This window comes from Tachysurus fulvidraco, chromosome 25 (genome assembly GCF_022655615.1).
Source record: "Tachysurus fulvidraco isolate hzauxx_2018 chromosome 25, HZAU_PFXX_2.0, whole genome shotgun sequence".
NCBI classification, from domain to species: Eukaryota; Metazoa; Chordata; class Actinopteri; order Siluriformes; family Bagridae; genus Tachysurus; species Tachysurus fulvidraco.
In genome coordinates, this window is record NC_062542.1 from 10530552 (window position 1) to 10553529 (window position 22978).

Below are 22978 nucleotides of genomic sequence, written 5' to 3' on the forward strand. Positions count from 1 at the left end.
ACTCTGAACATCTGAATTTACCAATGTTAAAACTATGATTGAGTTAAATGAATGATGGATATGAACCAGTTAAAATTCATAACTGAAGAGAAATAAGTAATATTTTCTACTGGATACCAGAGTTAATTAAGTTTTATTTAATTTGTGTTAATGTGTGTATAATTATTTGGTCTTTAAGTTAAGACAATCGAATCATAAGTTAAATGTCATAAATTAATGTGTGTTATGTCTTATATTATCGTCTACTCAGAATGTGTTGATGTCTCTGACAGTAATCATTGTTGAAAGCAAATAACAGGGTTATACAGCATGAATGCAATACTTAAATATGATATTCTTTATATAATAACAGATCATTCACAAGGATTTGTTTATGCAGATAATCGATGTAACCCAAGAGTAATAGTAAACATGAATAAGATGCTTAAGAATGATAGAACTTTAAATCACACACGCAGTGATATGGCTTATTGTAGGAAGACATCTGTTAAAACATTTATACATTAGTTTGTAGGTTTTATCCCATTAGAGCATCTTGAGGACAGGGAGAAGGAATGGATGGAGCAGTTTATCATTAGTGGGGCTTCATTCACGGTTCATCGAGACAGCTTAGCTATCTGCCTGTGCTATCTGCTGCAGGTTATCATAGACAACCCATCCAGAAACTTCTTCACAGTCTGGGAACTGCAGAGAAAGTGTGTGTTATGGCTGTGTGTGTGGGCATGCATGAACATGCCCAGTTTCCATATTTGCACTCTCTGTTGGATTTGTATCTCAACTGTAATGGCGTTTGGTATTCACACAGAATGTAATGCTGATGGTAAATTGGTAATTTACAAACTTCTTTTCCTTTAAGTATCATTCATTTCGAACATAGTCACTATCATGTATGAATAAAGAGTTTAATAGTCTTATTTACGGTTCATTTTATGCTGTTTTCTTTACAGCTTTATATAAAATGTGCTATTTTAAAATAAAAACATTGACTAATAATTTTTGTATGGACTGAACCACACATGACTGTAACAGTAAAGTGTTTTTAATTGCAAAGAATATGCATCTATACTGTAATAACCACTTTTTTCTTTCCACTCTGACAATTATTATTGACATAGATGTTAAAATCACCTTTGTCATATTAAGTCTGGAGATCAACAGAATTACAGAAACACAAAAAATTTGGATCGTTGTTGCAGGGTACATCCTCATTTCAATTGAAGTACATTTTCTTTTTTCCATTTAACTTCACCTAAGGCACATAAAAGATGCTATTCCTACTGCCTTCCACTGCATTGATTATTTCCTGTGAAGGTCACTTTGTCTGTCAACAGCAAAGTTTTCACGACTGAGAGTTCCCCAAACCCTGCAGCACCTCTGTCATTAATCTCACAGAACAGGCCCATAACTGAGGCTCAGAGCAGGAGGTGGCAGACTACAGAGCGCGTCATGGGACAAGCTGCTCTTGTGAACTGCCAGAATTACTAATGCTTTTTAAAGGCACGCTCATCTTGGCTAATGAGCATTAGTGGGTATGATGAGCTTTTAAAAGCTCTGCACGCTCCATGGGGCTGCTGTAATGAACTCGGCTCCACTCTTTTTCAATCCTGTGTGTACCCTCCTCCTGCTGCACCATCAGACCTGCTGGTGTCCTGCCAGATCCTACTGCAAACACTGAACAACAGCACACTAATCATATCAGTAAAGTTTTAATCACTGGAGTTTTCCTAGTAGAAGTAAGTCAAGGTAACTGAACATGATTTACGAAAAATTATAAATGCTGATTTATACTTGCTCACTATATAAGTGTGTGTATGGAAGAAGGCTGCTGTATGTATCATAAGTTTGTTTGATGCGTCACCTTTACTTGTTCTGAGTAATGTTTATGACTCCGGTAACACCAGTAGCCATGTGACTAATCATATTTACAAATCGCATACTGAAACTTCTTGACCATTATTGAATACTAACACTGACACTTTTTATGCATTAGTCTTCTAACAGTAGTGAATTGGCTTTCCAGACTTTTTTCAATTTGACACACAGATCATGCTTATGTAAGAAAATGTAAAGATAAACATCTCGTCGGTGTGTTTAACATCGCTATGCATTAGATCTATAAATGTTACAGTTTGACTTGGAAAGCAGATGGATGTTTTGGCTCTTTTGGATGTTGCTATTGATCCTCCAGATGTACATAAATACATAAGCACGGGTGTGAACAATGCCATAGCATTAGCAGCTGTATGTATGTGTAGTGAAGTTGAAGTACTTTATACACTATTTGCACCTTAACACAAATCCAGCATGCTGAAGTGATGAACAGCTTTAGCGGGTGCTGGACTGCTCAATACTTAACACAGAACATTATGCTGTATTTGGGCATGCTTTTACGTCAGCAACTGGTCAATGATTATGGGCAAATCCCACTTTTAGATGTTTATGGTAACATTTAATGTTCCATGAAGCAATTCATCACTTACAATGGGCAGTAGAAGTTCAGTGATTAAGGCTCTGGGTTGTTGATTGGAAGTACTGCCCCAGTACTGCCAAGCTGCCTCTGTTGGACCCTTGAGCAGGGCCCATAACCATAGCGTAAGATGCAAAGAAAGAATTTAACTCTAGTGTAATGTACATATGACAAAAATAAGGACTGCTTCTTCATTATAACAGATATTATTACATTCTCTTGAAGTTGATGAGCCAAAAACTGCACGACAAATACTTGTCATGTTACTGAGATACAGCAAAACCCTCAGGAATTTTCTTTAAGAATTTCCTGTGTCAGATGAGAATGTAGTGACACTAGAGACTGTTTGAATACATTTAGGTACTGATATTTTTTGTAGGTTTTGTTTTGTTATATTAGGTTCTTCATTTAGCAGTGCCCCAGTCCAGGGTCTCCCTATGTTTATACCTTATTTATTGAAAAAATGTATGTCCTATATGGGATTATGCATGTTGATGTCACTAAGTGGTATTGCCCAAATAGAAAAGAAAAGAAAGTTCTGTAATGTTAAAGGTCCATGACTGTTGTACGTTTTTATTTTCTATGTTGGTGTTTATAAACCCAGTTGACTTTTTTTTCTACTCACACTGGTAAATCACCCACTGCTAGGTTCACCTTGGTGTTGTAACAAAGCCCTAATGTTATAATTATCACCTTCTTATTGTTCAACAGTGCTGTGATATAAACATCTTTATTTCACAATACAAACCAAGTGAGTTCAAAATTAAATACAAATGAATATTTTATTTGTCACATATACAATCATCCACACTACAATACACAATGGAATGCTTTTCATGGCTGTCCTTATTATAAATAAATAAATAAATAAATAAATAAATAAATAAATAAATAAATAAATAAATAATCACTCTATATTCCATCAATAGCAGCAGTCTCACAGACTGTCAAACAGAAAGACAGAGAAAACAAAATCATACAGGAAATTAGTATAAGGACAGTTTTCTTTTGTCATACTGTACACACACCATGTCTTCTGACTCTGAACATGTAATCATTAACACAAATGTTTGTATTTATAAGCATGAACAAAATTGTTATAAAACTATACAAGGCACCACAAATTACCTACATTTAGTACAGTACTTTGTTGCAAAGCTGTTGTTGGCAGTTAGAGCTTGGAGACTACAGTAAGAATTAATTAGCTTTTTGCAGCATTTTGGTGCAATTATGCTCGTTCCTCTTGGCAAATTGTCTTCAGTTTCCCAAGCATACAAGGATCTCTCTAATGGACTTGCAATTTCAAAATAAATAAATTTAAATGCCTTTTGGTGTTTCCTTCAGTGTCAGAATCAGCCCCATGTTATGAAGCCAGTGCCTCTGTACTTCACTATATACACAATGTTCTTCAGATCACATCTAATGCTTTTAGAGACACTCCACTTTGCCATCTTGTTTTAAAGACTTATCGGGAAGGGCAGGCGATGTTTGTGGTGCAGTTTATTGTTTTTGTTGTGCTTATTGTGTAACTGTTGTTCCTGCTGCTTTCCTTTCACACTGATACTCTTTTTAAGTGACCTTCATGATAATTAATCTGTGATTGACACACCTGTCCAGAGACGATTAGTAGAGGTTAGATAAACTTTCCATCTGCATTTGTGAACTTCCATCTGGGATTATTAAAATGATCGATCTATCTCTATAATTGAACCAGTTGTACTGAAAGAGATGTTTAAGGTCTATGGTATTACTCAATTGCTGTTTAATAATGTTGTCCCTGAGAACTAGAAAGCTCATCCATCTCCCTCATAATTAATATTTGCTGTATTAAATCTTCCCAAGCAATGCCATTATCTTTTATAATTATACAAGGTTCAATTTTCTGCATTTATGTTGAGAATGTAATTTATTTTTCTTTCTATCTATCTATCTATCTATCTATCTATCTATCTATCTATCTATCTATCTATCTATCTATCTATCTATCTATCTATCTATCTATCTATCTATCTATCTATCTATCTATCTATCTATCTATCTATCTATCTATCTATCTATCTATCTATCAGGAGTGTCCCAAAAGGTTTGAATCTCGACAGCATTGCAATGACCACCTTTGCTAGGTGAGAAGATTTGAACCTGTCAATGCTCAGCAAGCTGTACTTGGTGATCATTTATTTAATCTGCACACATCACCATGTGAAAAGCAGATGAGGCTCATATTCTTCTCGCACACTGTTATTAATCAAAATAACACTTTGTTCAGCATTTATTTTTATCTAGGAAATATTCCAACTAAAAAAAAGACAGCATTATAGAGACATTACTGCAATTAAGAAAACAAACAGCATGTGAGGTCAATGAGAGTAATTTGTGCACATTGTACCTAAGTTGGCAAGATGTGTGTGCTATTTGGGGAGAAACATCCATTAATTATCCTTCAAATGTGTGTTTGTTAATGGAATTCAAAACTGGTTATGAACAATCAAGCTGAGATTAGCTTGTGGTTTATGGGCATAACCAATCAAAACAGCAGCTGTTGACCATATATTCTGATGGAGCCGGATGACATTAATAATGACAAAAGAGCTAATTCAAGAGACGATCATACTTCACTTAGTAGAGAGTCAAGAAAACATAAATGAACCTAAACAAACCCAACTAGGTACACTAATATTTAGCAAGAGAATAGATACTGGCTTTGTAGTCTGGCCTAAAAGCTAACGCCTCCAGCATAGATCACAATCACAAACTCAAACATGATTGCCTTAATTGCCTAAACTGACATAACACTCATTTCTCCATCACAATAGTTATGACCTCTATTTGTCAAAGAGCAAAGAGCAATTTTTAAAAAAGTATATTAAATTAATTTAAAATCGATTGATGGTGTTATAAAAATTGGAAAGGTTGTGAGTTCAAATCCCAGGACCACCTATTTACCACTGCTGGGCCACTAAAAAAGGCCCTTAACTGCTTAGTTGTATAAATGACTTAAATGTAAGTCACTCTGGATAAGGGTCACACCATGAAGGTGTGCAATTGTTGCATTCTCCATGATGATATCGAAGCATGTATTACAATACTGTAATATTGGATTGCAACAGAGGTGAACAAATCAGTAGCTCAGGTAATTGGGGCAGGCAAATTTTTTGCTTTTGTTGTTCATTGACTTAGACCAACAGGTTCAGCAGTCAGACAAAAAAAAAAAAACCCTACACATAAATACCTCACATACAGTGGTTAAGTCAGTAGAATGAATTAACACCTATGGGTGAAAATCTCAGAATTAGGAATATACTGTATAACCAAAAAGAAGCGAAGTCCAAAGTTGCAGTCATAAAACTGCTTGAGCTTGCTCATGAGCTTGCTGATCTGCAGGCACAAACATGACAACTAGCCTGTCATGTTTAGCTTGCTAAATATTACATAGAGTTAGCAACCAATTTTTAGATGAGATAAGTACATTTTCAAGCAAAAAACTACATGTACAGCATACATTTACAGCACAATAAAACTTACACCTCCCAGTGGGTGAGCTAATAAATTTAACATATGTCCACTCCTGCACTATATTGTGTAAATGATAATCCCCTCTGGCCGAGTCGTCACAGGTGGCCAATGAAGCCCTTTTGTTTTTAATATCTCTGCTAAAAAAATTGGAAAAATAACAAGATCCCTGAAGCCATAATATTTGGGTTTGAATGGGAACCTTCATGTGTCACCTTTGGAATTTGTGCTTTTAAATGTCAGATGAAAAGGATGAACTGCCAGTGTTTATCTTACGGAAAAAGCCGGTTCCTTTGTGCTCTCTTACTTTCACTGCAATTAATGCAAATCTGCCTCACCACCTGTCTGTGTATGTGAGATCCTGTTTTGACTTCATGCTTGCAGGGAGACATTATGCCTGTCTTCAGATAGAGTCGTTTTTCTCCCACATACATATAAATTAAAACAAATTCCTGATGTGTCCATTGAACATTTTGGCAGGAAAATTATTAGCTTCAAGCACCAAAGTACAAACAACTCAGACACAGAATACAAACATAGGATTATTTATTCTATTATCGGCATGGTTAAGAATTTTTTTTCTTCTGTGTTTTAGCTGTATTGTTGTTCGTACTGCTGTGCATCTATCCATTAAAGGGGCTGTGATTGTCATTTATAAATTGTTAAAATAACCAACAAGAGAGTTTATGCTAAACAAGATCACATGATCAGCCATTAGGACATTCTAGTCTCTTCGTATGGTTTTTGAGCTTTGAAATTTAAACAAAAATTCAGAGATAAAAATGAGCCACACTATCTTCTTTCTTTCTAGAGTGACTGATATAGGGCTTTGTCACTGAAACAGATGAAAATTGTGCATTGTTGTCAGACAGAATTATTATTAAGTAAAATGCTGCGGAAGAAAATAGATCTTGTAGAAAGCTAGATCTTCCTAACGTTCGAAAATACTACAAAAGATTTGTGTCATTTCATAAGATCATGTTCTCGTTCTTATTATATGTATGAAGTGACAGCTGAACATGAAAATGAAAGGATAAAGAAAATTCTAGCAGTAGCTACAGTATGCGTCATGGTTGTGAAATCACTGTACAGTCCTGTCCACTTTGAGGAACACTTGTACAACTGCACATGCATTTATCTCGGCAACCAATCATGTGGTAGCAGCGCAATGCAAAAATCTTGCAAGAGCTTGATGTTCACATCAACCTTTTTTTTTTTGCTTCTGTGTTGGAGATGGTGGAGGATTTTTCCCACCTTACCTCGACTTCTGGATGTGGGTCTGGCCACGTCTTGGCGACTGTTGTCATGTGAACTTTTGCTCGGCTGTGGACATTGCTCGGCCCTTCTGCTCGACTGTGGATGTCGCTCTGCCCTTCTGCTCGGCTGTGGACGCCGCTTGGCCCTTCTGCTAAGCTGTGGACGCCGCTTGGCCCTTCTGCTCGGCTGTGGACGTCGCTCGGCCCTTTTTCTCAGCTGTGGACATCGCTCAGCCCTTCTGCTCATCTGTGGACATCGCTTGGATCTTCTGTGGACGTTGCTCGGCTCTTCTGCTCAGCTGTGGACATTGCTTGGCCCTTCTGTGGACGTCGCTCAGCCCTTCTGCTTGGCTGTGGACGTTGCCCTGCCCTTCTGCTCGGCTGTGGACGTCACTCGGCCCTTCTGTGGAAATCGCTCGGCACTGCTGCTTGGCTGTGGAAATTGCTCGGACATTCTGCTTGGCACGTTATCCCTGCATATAGGTCTGTATTTTATCCGTGACGACACCCCTGACTCACTGAAACTGGAGATACTTTGCAAAAAAAAAAAAAAAAACAGACTACAAATTAACAAACAAATCATGAACTAATGCAAAACAGGTGAACACAAGTAGGTAACAGAGAAATGACATGACAAGGGTGGAAACAACCATCAAAAATGAACATGAGGATTGTTGCTTCATTGAAGCAAAATGGAAAAAACTACAATTATTTGGATAGTGTTAAATATTAACATATTAGTGAGGTATGCATAATGAATTGCCTGGGATGAAAGGTTTAGAGTTCACATTTTGCTTGTGATTGTGTGCTTGATTCAAATTCATATGGTGTACAGCAAAGCCTGTTTTGTCCGCAATGATTGATCATGGGGAATGTTTAACAACAACTCTCCAGTTCAAGCAAATCCCACGGCTCCAGTTTGGATTTCCTGGAAGGCTGAAGGTCATGTCTGGTTCTTCTTTGCACTTACAGTTAATGATTTCAGTGTTACTGTGGCTCTGAGGCTCAGTCGACAGCAGTCTTTTGATCTTCCTGTTTCATGTCTTAACACTGATGTAGAACAACATGGTGGCATTGTTCTTTCTATCTTTTTAAAGGCTCAGTGGGTTTTGGTTGCCAAATGTGGCTTGGTGAGACAGATGTATTTACACTGGTATGACTTGTAGTTTAACTGCATCTTGGCCCATATCCTGAAGTGGTTTAGTTGATGGGAATTAATTATTTTGCAAATGCATCCTAAGTGCATTTACACTTATTAGCTTAAGTTATGTTATTTTTATCAGTTCTATGTAGACACATTGAATAGACCATGTCTAATAGGCTCTCTGTTTTTTCCTGCTACTTTCTGTTAATACAAAAAGACAGCACTGAGCAGTTCAGTCATAATGGGTTATTAATACAAACTACATAAAAGAAGCAAGTACTCAAATTGCCAGTGAGAAGACAACTTAATGTTTACATGCTCTACAGGAAGTCTGTCTCTGAATAATATTTCTTCAGTGAGCATAAGGATTCCCTTTCTCCCACTCTTATTCACAAGATTTAGCATTAGATGTCAATTTTAGCTAGCAGCAACATTATATGACAGTTGTACAGTTATGCCAATGAAAAGGATATCCATCATTAGTTCAAGCTAATATATTTTCAAAGAAAATAATTCCATCCACCAGTGAGACTGACCATCAGCTGGTGTGCGCATGATGGAAGGTGGCGGCTATGGCATTTGCAAATGACTTCTAGAACTTTTCAGCATTGGAAAATAAAATGTTAACAGGTTTGGGGACATAAAAACTGTGAAGTAAAGCAGTAAAGAAATATTTATTAGTATTAGAAATCGTTCTTGTCATTTTTAATTCTGAGAAGATGAAAAAAATAATTCTGATTCAAACAAAGCCATTATTCAAATCTCTCCTCAAGTCAAACTTGTTCTTTAAGCTCTGAAATAGTTGTTGATAATGGTCATTACTTTTCTGAAGTCTAAAGAGGAAATTGAAAAATTACATTGTCATTTTGCATTTTGCAGTATGACACACTGGGTTGTATGCTGAACGGCAGCAGTCGTAATAGAGAACATCAGTGAAACAGCAAGTAGCTGAGGAGGCACATTCATATCACTCATTTCTGGTGTCTATCTCTCAAATGTGTGCAGATCTGTCTTCATCAGCCCTTCACACTGGTAATGTTCATAATAAATAATGATGTGGGAAGTGAAGCCTTGCTGTGTGCAACCATCGGACGTGAGTAAAGCGAACAGGCGGTCCCTATCTATCAGTATTATTGGTGTCAGACTTACATTCCGGGGAGTCTCAGTATTTCCATTAGGCTACGGAACTTTTTACAATCCATCATGAGTGCTTGCCGTTTTAGACTCAAATCTATAACAGCATGAAAACTAACTCAGAAGAATGTTTTTCCACATTTTTTTACCCATCTAAAAATGCCACGGCTCCTTTGCTGAAGTTTTGAATCTTCTTGCCTTCAAATTTACTGCAAATCTTAAGAATAAAAGCAAGCAAACAAACAAGCAAAAACAAATTCTGAGGGGGTTCAATTTACATGGGGATGAGGAATAATTCCATAATTAGCAGGCACTCCACTGTGTTCATAATGTCAGTATTGGTATCACTCCTGTGATAAAAAATAAAGATGACTAAAGATAATGACTTCATTTTTTGATAAAATGACTTGTTTTGATAAAATTCATTGTTGAACACACTTTACAAATAAAATGTAATTAATTAGATCGAATCATATACACTGTTTTACACACACACACACACACACACACACACACACACACACACACACACACACACACACACACACACACACACACACACACACACACACACACACACACACACACATTAAAACAACCTGCTTAATATGTAGGCCCCATTGTGAAACCAAAACAGTTCTGACAGTTCGGACCTCTGTAGTCCTGTAAGTTGTGAAGATCTCCATGGATCATACAGTAATTGTTTGTCCAGCACATCCCACAGATACTCGATCAGACTGTGATCTGGAAAATTTGGAGGGCAAGCTAACATATAATAATAAACCTCCTATTTTAAATATATCTCACCCCTTGACAGGTGGCCTTGTAACAAGATGTTATTCACATCACCTGTCAGTTGTCTCAGTATTAGTGCTGATGTATATATATATATATATATATATATATATATATATATATATATATATATATATATATATATATATATATATATATATATAAATCTAGCTGAAAAAGCACATAATTCAGTGAATTTTATAGCAGTGGATTAACAGAATAGATGCAGACTGACCCATTAATGGTCTAATACTCTGCTAAAACAGACAGTATTCCTTTGATACTTATACCGATACGTGCTTATACGTGAATGTTGTTTCGAGAATATTCATATTATCAAAAAATGGATTGCTCATATCCTGTGGTAAGATACTTCAACAGCAATAGATAACAGCAATGGACATACAGTACCATAAACAGCATCCCAATAACATCTCAGTAACATTGAGATTTAGACACTAGTTTAAGTTTCCAGAAAAAAGGTCCTTCATCTATTCATCTTTACCAGGTGCGATACAGTACATGATAAATATATGCATGCTGCATGCAATGTTTGGTAACACTTTACAATACTGTTCAACAATCCAGCAACTAATTAACAATGCAGGCAATAATGCAGGAGCTATGCAGAAACAAAGCATAAGCAAATGAATAGTTCTTCATTTACAATTATTCGTATAATACTAAGAATACTAGTTAATTACTCAGTAAGTATTTTAATGGGTGTTCACTATTAACTATGTTAGTTATTAATTAAGCTTAACGCAGTACTAAATGGTTCTCACAATTCTGGAGAACTACTATACTTTTATAATAACTACTGAACACACCAACATTAATTCTCTATAGCTAAGCCCTATCTTCCTCCTGGGGATCCATCCATCCTATCCATCCATGTTCTGTAGCACTTAAGCCTGGAGTGTATTCTCGGGGACTCAGGGCAGAAGGCAGCTGACACCCTGAATGTTGTGCTAACTCATTACAGGAGACACACACTTACAAACTATGGGCAACTTATAGATGCCCATCAACCTAAAATACATGTCTTTTCACAGGGAGAAACCCACAAAGCATGTGGAGAACATGCAAACTCCACTGCACGGGACAGAGCCAGGAATCAATCCCCCAGCCAGGAGATGCGAATTAAACATGGCAACCACTAATCCACTCTGCTACTATATATATATATATATATATATATATATATATATATATATATATATATATATATATATATATATATATATATATATATATATATATGTGTAATATACTACCTTAACCAATGCTAATGCCTTGATGTCTAAATTGTAAATCATTATATAAGATGTTATAGGTTTTGTAGAGGAACTATTGGTCTGTTGTGTTTATTAAGCCAGTCAAGGCTTAAAAAGAGAAAACAACAAGAAGTTACCTACAAAAAGGTTGTAATGTAATTTGTAACCAAAACGATCCAATAACATGTTTTTATTATAAAAATATTCTTTGAAATGAGAAACATTAGTAATAAATTGACATGTTTAAGACTGTTCCACATCTCCATTACCTACTGAAGAACAACATGGTACTTCAATCTCTTTTAATTTATTGCTAAAATTAATTTTCATTTGGAAAAAATACATTAATCAAAAAATACATCATTCATCATTTAAAAAATACATTTCGTATAGACAACCTAATGTCAGTCTACAACTTGGAACAGCAGATGTAAAAGTTCTATTTTTATCACTTAAAATAATTCTATTGATATTAATAAAATTATTCTTATTACTTAATATAATTCTATTAATATTAATAATAATTAACTCAACCAGCCATTTAGCATGATGTTTACTCATATTATGTAAAACAGAGAAGGTAAGAAGTGTCAATTAATTATTTTCAACTAAATATGAATTATTTATTAATAATTTAACAATTAATCATTTTCAACTAAATCTTTAATTGTGAACTCCTGCTAATATTACTGAATATTTAACTAGTAGTTATTAGGGGTTAATAGGAATAAATGTGAATGAAGATCTGCTCATTTACGCCTTTTTGCATCCTGCATCGTTCTTGCATAGTTCCATTTGAAATGTTAAACATTATTCTAAAATGCGACCCAGTGTTTGAGTATTAATTTCTTCTTTGCTCTATTCTGCAGAACGTGAATAGCAGGTGACAGTGAATTGCTCTTTCTTTCTCAAGGGGATGTTGAAGATTACACCTAATTGGAGGACTTGAGGGGAATTTAATACCTGATTGCTCTCTAATAGCATAGGCACCTAAGACACACTTAAGCTGCTTTGCCTACACAGAAGAAATCAATAGCATTACTTCTGAGAAGTGAATTGCTTCTCTTGAGCTTTTCAAAGCACAATAATCTACCAGCACAAAAGTGTTTCATGTTTGTACTTTTTAAGAAATGCACTGATAATTAATTCACTATTTTCATTTGCTTGTACACACAAACCAGAAAAGGGTCATCTGTGTTATAAACAGACTAAAGTGCACAGTGTAATAGGCTTAACAATCATAAAATGCCAAAAAAAAAAAAAAAAAAAAAAGATACACTGTTCTGTTCAGAGCTTAGGGAATACTAGATTTTAATGATAAAAAATAATAATGATTAAAACAGTAATGATCATTGCTACATAGCTAGCACACATGAATACACACATGGATACACACACACACACGCACACACACACACACACACACACACACACACACACACACACACACACACACACACACACACACACACACACACACACACAATTAGAGTGGAAGCTGCATTAGTGATTATTCATTTTTAAGCTTGTAATGCTTGACTAGTACATGCTCTATTTCCTTTGCATAGGAAACATCTCAGAACAGAACAACAGAAAATCTCTAAAAGTTTTTTCATGTTCATTACGTCCATGACTGAATCCATAATGTGACTGCTGATGATTTGTTATGGTACTGTCACTGGAACAGGCTACAAGATTATAGACCAAATGAAGCTGAAATGTAAGGTGCATGTCTGGTTATTAAAAAACAAATAGCAATAGTTCAAGTGTAGTGCCTCGACATTTGTAGCAAAATTGCTATATATTTTAAAAATTATGTTAACTACAACCATAATTACCCTAGTTAATAACATGACCTTGCGTACTTTGGAACTTTCACTTATTCGTCTGGACTAAATTGAGGTTTCAGTCACCTGTTCAATACCGAAATGAACAGCAGCATTTTTTTTCTGGAAACTCTGATTAGAGAGCTGTGTTCACAGGAGTGAATCAGGATAGATTTGAAAAGTCATTGTAAGTAAAATGTATTATTTGGCTTCTGTAGTCTGATCCATCATAGTTTTCGGGCACACAGTGTGTATCAACTAAAGTACATTATATCCACTGTAGCTATGAACAATCAGTGCAAGGTAATTTAGCTTGTACAAGACAGCCCCATAATATTTTTTGTTTTGTAACCTATATGTAACATCCTAGGTTACTTGTCAGGTGAAAAAAATCTATGTTCAACTAAACCAGGGCAAATTTTCCCCCAGGACAGCATCACACCAGTGGGCTATATTGGGACTGAAATTACCCTTGAAGATTAAAACACCACTTGTTATTGCTCAGAGCCACTGTGCAAGGTTAGTGCTGGATGCAAAGACTGTGAAGCATGGCTTTAACTCTCTCACTCTGCCACACACACTCTTACGTGCTACTCTACACAGGGCGACCAAAACATCCGGGATGTATGCAACGGGTCAAGTAAGCAATTAAGAAATGACATTGACACACAGAGGGCCAATTAATGAAATCACCAATTGGCCTTATATGATTGCAATACCGGAATGTAACAGTCACTAGTCCAATTAAATTTCAACTTCTGTATCAGAGCTTTCCTCGTTCTTCTTAAATGATGTGAAATAATTGCACATCATAGAATAGATTTAGTATTCCATGCTTACAGCAGGTGAAATAGCAATAAAAATTGTAAAATGTAAAATTCCTTAATAACTACAGTTCAGTCAGCATAGAATAAAAGAATGAATAAAAAACCTAGGATGTTGGACCAAATTAGATTAATTCATTTAGAACATTAATTAAAGTCCTTCCTTCCTTCCTTCCTTCCTTCCTTCCTTCCTTCCTTCCTTCCTTCCTTCCTTCCTTCCTTCCTTCCTTCCTTCCTTCCTTCCTTCCTTCCTTCCTTCCTTCAATGATGCAGCCCTAAACAAAAGTAATTGTCAGTATAATTTCCAAAATCAGTAAACTTTTTACACTGATCTCAACTTTCCACTCACAGTCACCTGCTTTCTAACCCATGCTTGCCTGTAACTATTCATTACTGGCACATATTTGGACTTTTGCTAGCCTTTTGACCTTAACTGCTGTCTCTAAACCCTGGTTATCATGCTTGTGCATTGGCTGTCCAAGTTTGTATTTTTGACCCTTATCTTTCCTGGCATATTGGCATTGTTAAAATAGTACTGAAATGAATTTCAGCTACATCTGCATCAACCTCATCCTTGTCCCTTCTGACCTGAAGATTGAGTCCTCATGTGCCTCAAACACCTGAACATGATAGGTTGGAATTATAGGATCTGTACTCATATTTATTTAGACTTCAAGTGTACTCTATCCAACAGGTCACCGTAGTTCAGTGAAGAGGTTATGCTTACAAATGCATAATCAAATCAGGCTCCTCTTTTCAGTTGCAGCTGTGTGTTTTAAAACACTTTATTTATGTCATCAATATGAACTCATGAGAAATAATGGAAAAAAGTTATTAATAATTATTCACTGTAATACCTATTTATGCTCAAAACCCTGTCTAGGATGTTAGGCCTGGAAATAATATTTCAGATCTCACAATATATATTCGTGCACCACTTTGTGTGTTCCTTATTCTTAGGCAAAGGTTTTTACCAGCTTTCACCTGTGTTCCCTGTTTCATATGAAAGGCCGGTAAAGTAGAAGGTTGAGAGTGTTCAGTCTGCTGATCAATACCTCTGTAATGATTACGAATCTCTCTTTTACTAGCATTTAAAAGCAATTTGCAGCTTCTGGCTGATGTCCAGCATGTGAGGATCAATTTGTGTGATAACCTTTCTTTCACCATTTTTCACTAGCTTCTTTAGCCACAAAAGATGCTGAGTGAAATACTCAAGCACCACTGCTGTTCATTCAGCCTTCAAATGAGGAAATCTGATAATCATCTCACAATAGTGTTGATAAATCAATTTGGCTCATGGTTCTGAACCCTTACAATTGACTGATGAGAAATTCTCTGCTTTTTTATTTATTTATTTTTTATATATTTTCTGAGGTATTTTCACAGCAAAGATGGCCTGATATCTAATGTGGGAGAAAGTATAGTCTACTTCTGCCATCTTTCTCTACAGTCTTGCTCCTGTATCTGTCCATTTGCTGTAGCAGTTTTGCAGTTGTCTAGTTGCTGTTGGCAGAGCTTTATCAGCACAGAGGCCTCTGAAGACCTCGCTTATCTCTTCCACTGCAGTGAGAAAAGCAAGAGAAATTACGGTCGTCCATCATACCAGTTGCTCTGCTGTTTACTGCCTGGGATCAGACAAAAAACCCTGAAAGTGCTTCTTTGTGTTGATCAAATGGACATGAAATGGGTCAGGAATCAGGGGACCTTTCTAAATCCATTTATCTCATTCAACAATTAGAGTGATACTATGCTTTTTGTCCTCTTCACTGAGAGCAAATTATTCACTAAGTTCATCACTCAGTTCACCCAAATCAGTTCCACTCAAAAGAGAAATTAGTTTTTTTTTGTTTCAGAATTGGGCCTCCATTATCAAGGAGGAATGTATGGGATTACAAATAGCCCTATAATACAAATCGTGAAAATCTGCATTCAAACTATAACAGAATAATGCCATTCTAATGCTTGGCTGCTTGGCTGAGGTAGATTTTTATGAATAAATGTGCAAGACCATAAGTGTCACATGATACGGTGAACACTTTTCTATTTCACCACTTGGGAGCTTATAATACATTTTGAATAGCAGTGTTTATATGCAGGTATATCCTACTAATGTGTCCTGTGATATATAAGTTACTGTAATAGAAAGACCAGAATGGCAAGACTCCAGTCAGCTCAGAGAGCAAGCAGTATGAATAAAATTAAGACAGCATGCTTCACAGCTTCTATTTTAGGTCCCCAATTTAACCATATGCCACAGTTTAGAAGCAGATCCATGTTGCGGGAAAAAGGGCAATGATCTAGCAATAGATTAATAGTTATCTTCTTGGGAAATTGTAGTACACTTAACAATTTGGCAGCTTGTTTTATCCAAAGTGACTTACAACTTAAAGAGGATACAATTGAGCAATTGAAATTGAAGAGTTTTGCTAAAAAACCCAAAAGTGGCAAAGAAACAAGCAAAATTTCAAGCAGTAGCCCAAAGCCTTTACCACTAAACCACTAGTGGTAATCTTGCATAACACACAAGCAAGGGTTGCTGTAAGTTAAGGTTGGCCATGGTGGCTTAGTGGTAAGCACATATGCCTCTCACCTCCAGGCCTGTGGGCTCCACCCTTTGTACACAAAGTTTGCATGTGCTTCAGGGTTTTCCATTTTGTACTCCATTTTCCTCCCAAACTCTAAAGACATATGTTGTAGGCTGATCATCTTTGCACATAACAAATGAAAAGTTTGTTGTTCATTTCCTTTTATATGCTAAAATTATGCATAATCATCGTATTAGCTTCCACTGTTATGATTATCACACACAGTTTCAGCAAAGCCAGATGAGAAGCTTATTAAAGTTAAAGAATGTTTGAAGGACATTAGATAGTAGATGTTTATTAACTTCACAGAAGTGCTTGTGCCAGAACCACATGCTTTCTGTAAGCTTTCTGATTACAGTGTAACTCTGGATGGCCTTTCTGTTTCATCATGTGCAGTAGTAAAAGAACTTGGATTGATTATTGACCCCAGTCTTTCACTTGAGGCTCATGTAAATAATATCAATAGGGTAGCCTTCTTTCATTTAAGAAATATTGCTAAAATAAGAAATGCATGATACAGAAATGCAAGTTCATGCTTTTGTTACTTCCAAGTTGGATTATTGTAATGCTGATTGTCTGGCCGTTCCAGTAGGAACTCCAGTTAATCCAGAATGCATCAATTAGTCTGATGCCTTGAAGGCCAGTCACTGCTGCAAAAGATGGCCCCATATGGACAGCCTGGAGGTACATGAGACTGCTGTGGAAAGTAACACTTAGAGACCATGAAGGTGGCTTTCGATTGCTGTTGTCACATTGGTTTTACCCTTAGGTCTCCAGCATTGAAGAATTAATGGCTTCAGCAGAAAGCCATCCATGCTAAGAATGGTTCCATTCAAGGTTTCTTCCTTATATTATCTCATGGGGTTTTTCTGTGCCACCATTGCCTGTGGCTTGCTCATTACTGATAAATAGAAATCTAAATTGCACCCTTTATCATTTATGTGTGAATTTTTATATTTCTCTAAAATCCCAACACAATAAATTGAATTGAATTGAACTCTCAGTAGAGTGTGACTCTGTGTGTGCCCTCAGATGGGTTGGCACACTTTCCAGGGTGTCCCCCTGCTCGTTTCTTGAAACCCCTGGGATAGACTTCAAGATTGGTACAGAAAATAGATGGATGGAGGGTTGCTGGTAGCATTTTATATCTATATAAGCAAATCCTAAAATGAGAAATATTAGAAATAAGGAATAGTTTTTATCTCTTTTGAGCTAAATTGTTCTAATTATGTGGGGTTTTGTGAGTAGGGATGAGTTAGCTGGAATTATGCTATCATTTCCCCTGTAGATTGTTCTGGGGCATTCACTGCACCTGTACAAATTTGTCCTTAACGTAAGCATTTCTCACTTGACTTATTCCCCCTATCTCAGCAGCTTTAGGTTAAGTTTCAGAGCTGGCCAGTGTGCTTGATCAGCACGGCCAAGTCTATAGAGTCAGGGACAGGGAAACAGACTTTGTCCGACCCTATAGGTCATAGATCTACCTCTCTTGCTGCATCCACTGCCCTTGAGGAAGAATCATTACCCAGTTAAGTGATGCAGCACTGTTGTATTTGGGAATAAATCAAGGTCTTAATATGTGGTACTAAAAAAATTTTTTTTCTGCCCCTGACACATTGTGCTATCAGACAGCTTTCCAGCTGTGGCGGTGAACTGGTTGTCACGCACCTTGAATATCACCTTGCTCATCAAAGGTGCACAGCAGATGTATTCTCTTCTGGTGCAAATGAAGTAGAAAAATAGAATGATCACCTGTTATCGTGCTAGAAAATAATAAGTAATGTGGAACTCATTAGCTGATAAAACTCAAATGAGATTAAAGTTGGTGCTCTCAGATCTCTAGTCCTTCACATTCGCTCAATATTTAATTAATTCATTAATTTTTAACTTTGCTGCTTAGCAACCTTTAAGACATCAGATCTCTGCTGATAAAACCATCTCTAAGCAATAGGATGAAATATGTCTGTTGTATAATTTTATGACCTGAATCTATTTTTTTTTTTTTGCTATATCTGTCACACAAGAATAGTTTAATGCTAGATGGATATCATGCATCATATATTTTTAGATTCTATTTCTCTCTTTTTGCCTGTTATGTAACATAAACCAGCTGGTATATTTTGTAATCAAGCAATACCGTGGAATATTTTGGTGGAATTTTAAGAACGAGCCGCTCATAGTTATATACATACCAATGCATCCCTGTATTATTTGAGGTTTTATACTAACATTATACTGTAGAGCCAGAATGGTAAAGGGGACATACTGTACTGTACTATGCCCTCTAATGTCTCCATACTTTATGGTGGTTATAAATAAACTTGATTTTGTGCTCTATTTGTTCTCGCACTTGTTCTCCACTTAATCGTTGAATCCACTCTTTGAAATTTGGTAGACAAAGTTCCCATGGAGACACGTTGGGGATGATTAAAAGCACTGATGGATGGCAACCTCATGAACTTTCTTCACCACCTCTTTTAGTCAGCCTCGCTTCACGTCATCAGTTTAGTTCCTTTTCAAGAGGTAGGACAAGGGCTTTTTTGTCCTTTGAGGAGAAAATCAACATGCATAAAGCTGAGTGAAATAACGTGTACGGGACCATGTCTGCCATGAACACATCTAACAACAGCAGTTTACTTGTGCTTTAAATCAGCCTCTCTTTATATGTTGTCTTTGTACTGTATGCTCTGTATTTCTTTCATTAAGTTTTTAGCAGGTTTGAAGTGATGACTGAGTTAGAAGACTTTGGAAAGTATAGTAAAACATAAGGGCTTGCTAGTTTATTTAAACAGGCTTGTCAATGAAAAAAGAATTTTTTTATAGCCGAGGTCTGGAAGCTCTGTGGTCAACCTTATGGCATGAATGTGAAAACTATGAAAGAAAAGGAAATGAACACAATTTATATCTGGAATAATAAAAACAAGAATCATTAGATAATGATGTAAATAAGTTGATGAAAGGCAATAAATTCATAATTATGTAAGACAGATATATGCTAAGCCACAAGGTGGTGCAAAGGATAGTACTTCTGCTTCAAGGTTCAAGGGTCCCAAGTAAATACAAGTATAACTTTTCTTTGCAAGTTTCTTCTCATATCTCAAAAACATGCCATTAGGTTGATTGGCTACTCTAAATTGGCCCTAGGTGTGAATTTTTCTGCATGGTGCCATGCAATGTTCTGGTTATAGGATACATTGCTGCCTTGCACACAGTGTTTCCAGGAATGGTGCTGAATCATTCATGACTGTTATCTGAGCTCAAAATGCCACCAAAAGGTAAGCACAGTATGTATGTTTTTATTAATTTAGGGAGTGTACTGTCACCAACCACTTCATTAAGAACTTGTATTGTATTAACAGAACTGTTGCTCACTCAATGTTTTTTGTTTTCCACACCATTCTATGTAGACTTAGTCACTCTTGTGTTTGAAAATCCTAAAAGATGATGCTGAAATACTCAAAACAGCCCACCAACAACCATGCCAAAGTCACAGAGATCACACTTTTTCCTTATTTAGAGTTTCATTAACCAAAGCTCTTGGCCTGTATATGTGTGATTTTTTTGCATTGTGTTGCTGCCACATGATTATCTTAAACTGCATGAAAGGACAGTATGTGTACAATAAATATGTTTATACATTTAAGTTAGACAACACCACACAATTAGACTGATTTTACTTTCACATTTACATTTACAGCATTTGGCAGACGCCCTTATCCAGAGCGACGTACAGTACATAAGTGCTTAAATCTCTAACATTGAATACATTAATGCTGGTTCACTAGGTTACATACTTAAGATACCATGAGTTTAAAACATTTGTTCAAAGTTATAATGAAAAAGTGTCAAAGGTTGTTATTTTATTTATTTGTTTATTTATTTTATTGCAACAGATAAGGAAAGAAGTGCTAGTTGAAGTGTTTCTCAACATAGATCATTGAAGGCCTCATGTCAGTCTTCAAGAAAACACAACGCTTGACATCTCCCATTAAGCTGGAGCCCATCTTGATTAAGTGCCTCACTTTCTTATGCCTTACCTTCTTGCAATTCATGGATGGAAAGAGAAAGCGCTTTGCTAGGCTTCGTAAAAGACTTTATTATCTACAAAAAGCTAATATAGGGGCAAATAGAAATTGATTTAAAATGAGCTGTCAAGATGAGGCCATTTGAACAGTAGGCTGTTATTAGACAGAAATGGAGGCAGTTAAAAAACAAAGAATGGAGCTTCTTGTCTCAGATGCTTTCTTGGTGCAGAACAGAATTGCTATTGACTTTTGATCTGACATTCTCTCTTTCTTTATTTTTTTTACACTTATTTAAATTTTCAGTGAACCCTATTGTGCCTCCATTTGTCTCTTTCATTCTTTAAGGGTCAAGCAAAATAGTGACATGTGAGCTTTATTATTGTGGATATTCAGTGAGGTAGGCAAATCATCTTCTTGTTATGTGCAATCAATCGGGTATTATTAAACCAAGAAATCATATTCCACCTTTGACGGCAGGCAAAAAGATCAAAGAAACTTTTTTCTCTGAGTTTTTTTAAATGTAGTGGGAATTCACTTGTAGTCAACTGTAGTCAATTGTAGGGTTTCAGAGACACAGTATTTCGAAAATTGTGTATCCTAAATGTAATTTTTATACTTCTGCACAAATATCTCTAGTCTTCACACAGCTTGTTATTTTTTTAACATTGTTTCTAAATGCTGGAGACCAGTTTTCAATATCTGACTTCAGACAGGCCAGTTAATCCAAGACATGCTGATGCAAATGTTTGTAGACTTTATAACATTTACATTTACAGCATTTGGCAGACGCCCTTATCCAGAGCGACGTACATACAGTAAGTGCTTAAATCTCTCTCATTGGATACATTAATGCTGGTTCACTAGGTTACATACTAAAGATACCATGAGTTTAAAACATTGTTCAAAGTTACAATAAAAAAGTAAAAAAAAATGTTTTTAAATAAATGCTGAAGATAGGGAAAGAAGTGTTAGTTGAAGTATTTCCTGAATAAGTAGGTCTTCAACCTCCGCTTAAAAATAGCCAGTGACTCAGCTGTCCGGACCTCTAGATGAAGTTCATTCCACCTCCTTGGTGACTGAACAGAGAGGAGTCTTGTAGTATACTTGCCTCTTACCCTGAGAGATGGTGGAACCAGTTGAGCAGTGCTGGAAGATCTGAGGGTGCGAGGTGCAGTGTGAGGAGTGATGAGGGCTTTGAGGTAAGAGGAAGCTGATGAGTTTTTGGCTTTGTTGGCCAGCATCAGTGTTTTGAATCTGATGCGTGCAGCTACCAGAAGCCAGTGGAGGGATCGCAGCAGCAGGGTGGTATGTGAGAACTTAGGCAGGTTGAAAACAAGCTGTGCAGCTGCATTTTGGATCATTTGCAGAGGACAGATTGCGTTTATAGGTAGACCTGCCAGCAGTGCGTTGCAGTAATCCAGTCTAGAAATGACAAGAGACTGACCAAGTACCTGAGCAGCCTGTGTGGACAAAGATGGCCAAATCCTTCTAATGTTGTAGAGAAGAAACCGACATGAGCGAGTCACATTTGCAACATGAGAGGAAAAGGACAGTAGATTTTCCATGGTTACCCCAAGGTTGTGAGCTGTGGCTGAAGGGGAGTTCAGATCGTTGTGCAGGGATATAGCAAGATCATGACCTGGGTATGAATCACCTGGGATGAACAGCAGTTCAGTTTTGCTAGGATTGAGCTTTAAGTGATGACCAGTCATCCATGATGATATTTCTGCCAGACATGCTGAGATCCGATCAGAAGCTGTGGTATCTGAGGGTGGGAAAGAGAAGATAAGTTGTGGCTATATAAAGGCTATGTATTAACAAGAGAGTGTTTTACATGCAATGTAAGTATTAAATTACTGGTGGAACATTTAGAACAGATACTCCATTTGGTTATAACAAACAGTGTAGTTAATAATTATCAAGAATGAGGGGTGATGACAGCTCCAGGAATAGTTCCATTGTCCTTTTTCTGACATGGGTTACACAATGTTCTGTTGTTGTCTTGTTCTTGAAAACTTGCTGTTTTTGAACTGCTTATTTGTTGGGTTTTGTGAGTTTTTTACAGCAATACTGTAATATTTAATACTGTAATATTTATATACTCTGGACAATATCATAAACAGACCTCTGTGTAT

The 22978-nt window shown here is 36.5% G+C and overlaps 2 protein-coding genes across 2 annotated transcripts; one reads left to right on the forward strand and one right to left on the reverse strand.

The window, feature by feature from the left end:
• The first annotated feature begins 3304 nt into the window (after positions 1 to 3304).
• LOC125140210 lies at positions 3305 to 11474 on the forward strand. The gene is made up of 2 exons (XM_047808418.1): positions 3305 to 7716; positions 11362 to 11474. Exons 1-2 carry the CDS (start codon positions 6975 to 6977, stop codon positions 11451 to 11453), a joined length of 834 nt encoding a protein of 277 aa, XP_047664374.1. The 5' UTR covers positions 3305 to 6974; the 3' UTR covers positions 11454 to 11474.
• Positions 11475 to 21811: 10337 nt separating this feature from the next.
• Positions 21812 to 22594, reverse strand: LOC125140204 (the record flags this gene model as incomplete). Its single annotated transcript, XM_047808374.1, has 1 exon — positions 21812 to 22594. A coding segment is annotated over one exon (783 nt), but the record flags the coding sequence as incomplete, so codon positions are not given.
• Positions 22595 to 22978: the final 384 nt, after the last annotated feature.

Excerpts from the sequence above, each read along its gene's own strand:
- LOC125140210 (XM_047808418.1), top strand. The coding sequence starts at position 6,975 with ATGTATGAAGTGACAGCTGAACATGAAAATGAAAGGATAAAGAAAATT. Across the intron at positions 7,717-11,361 it reads CACGTTATCCCTGCATATAG|GGAGAAACCCACAAAGCATG; the intron begins GTCTGTATTTTA and ends GTCTTTTCACAG.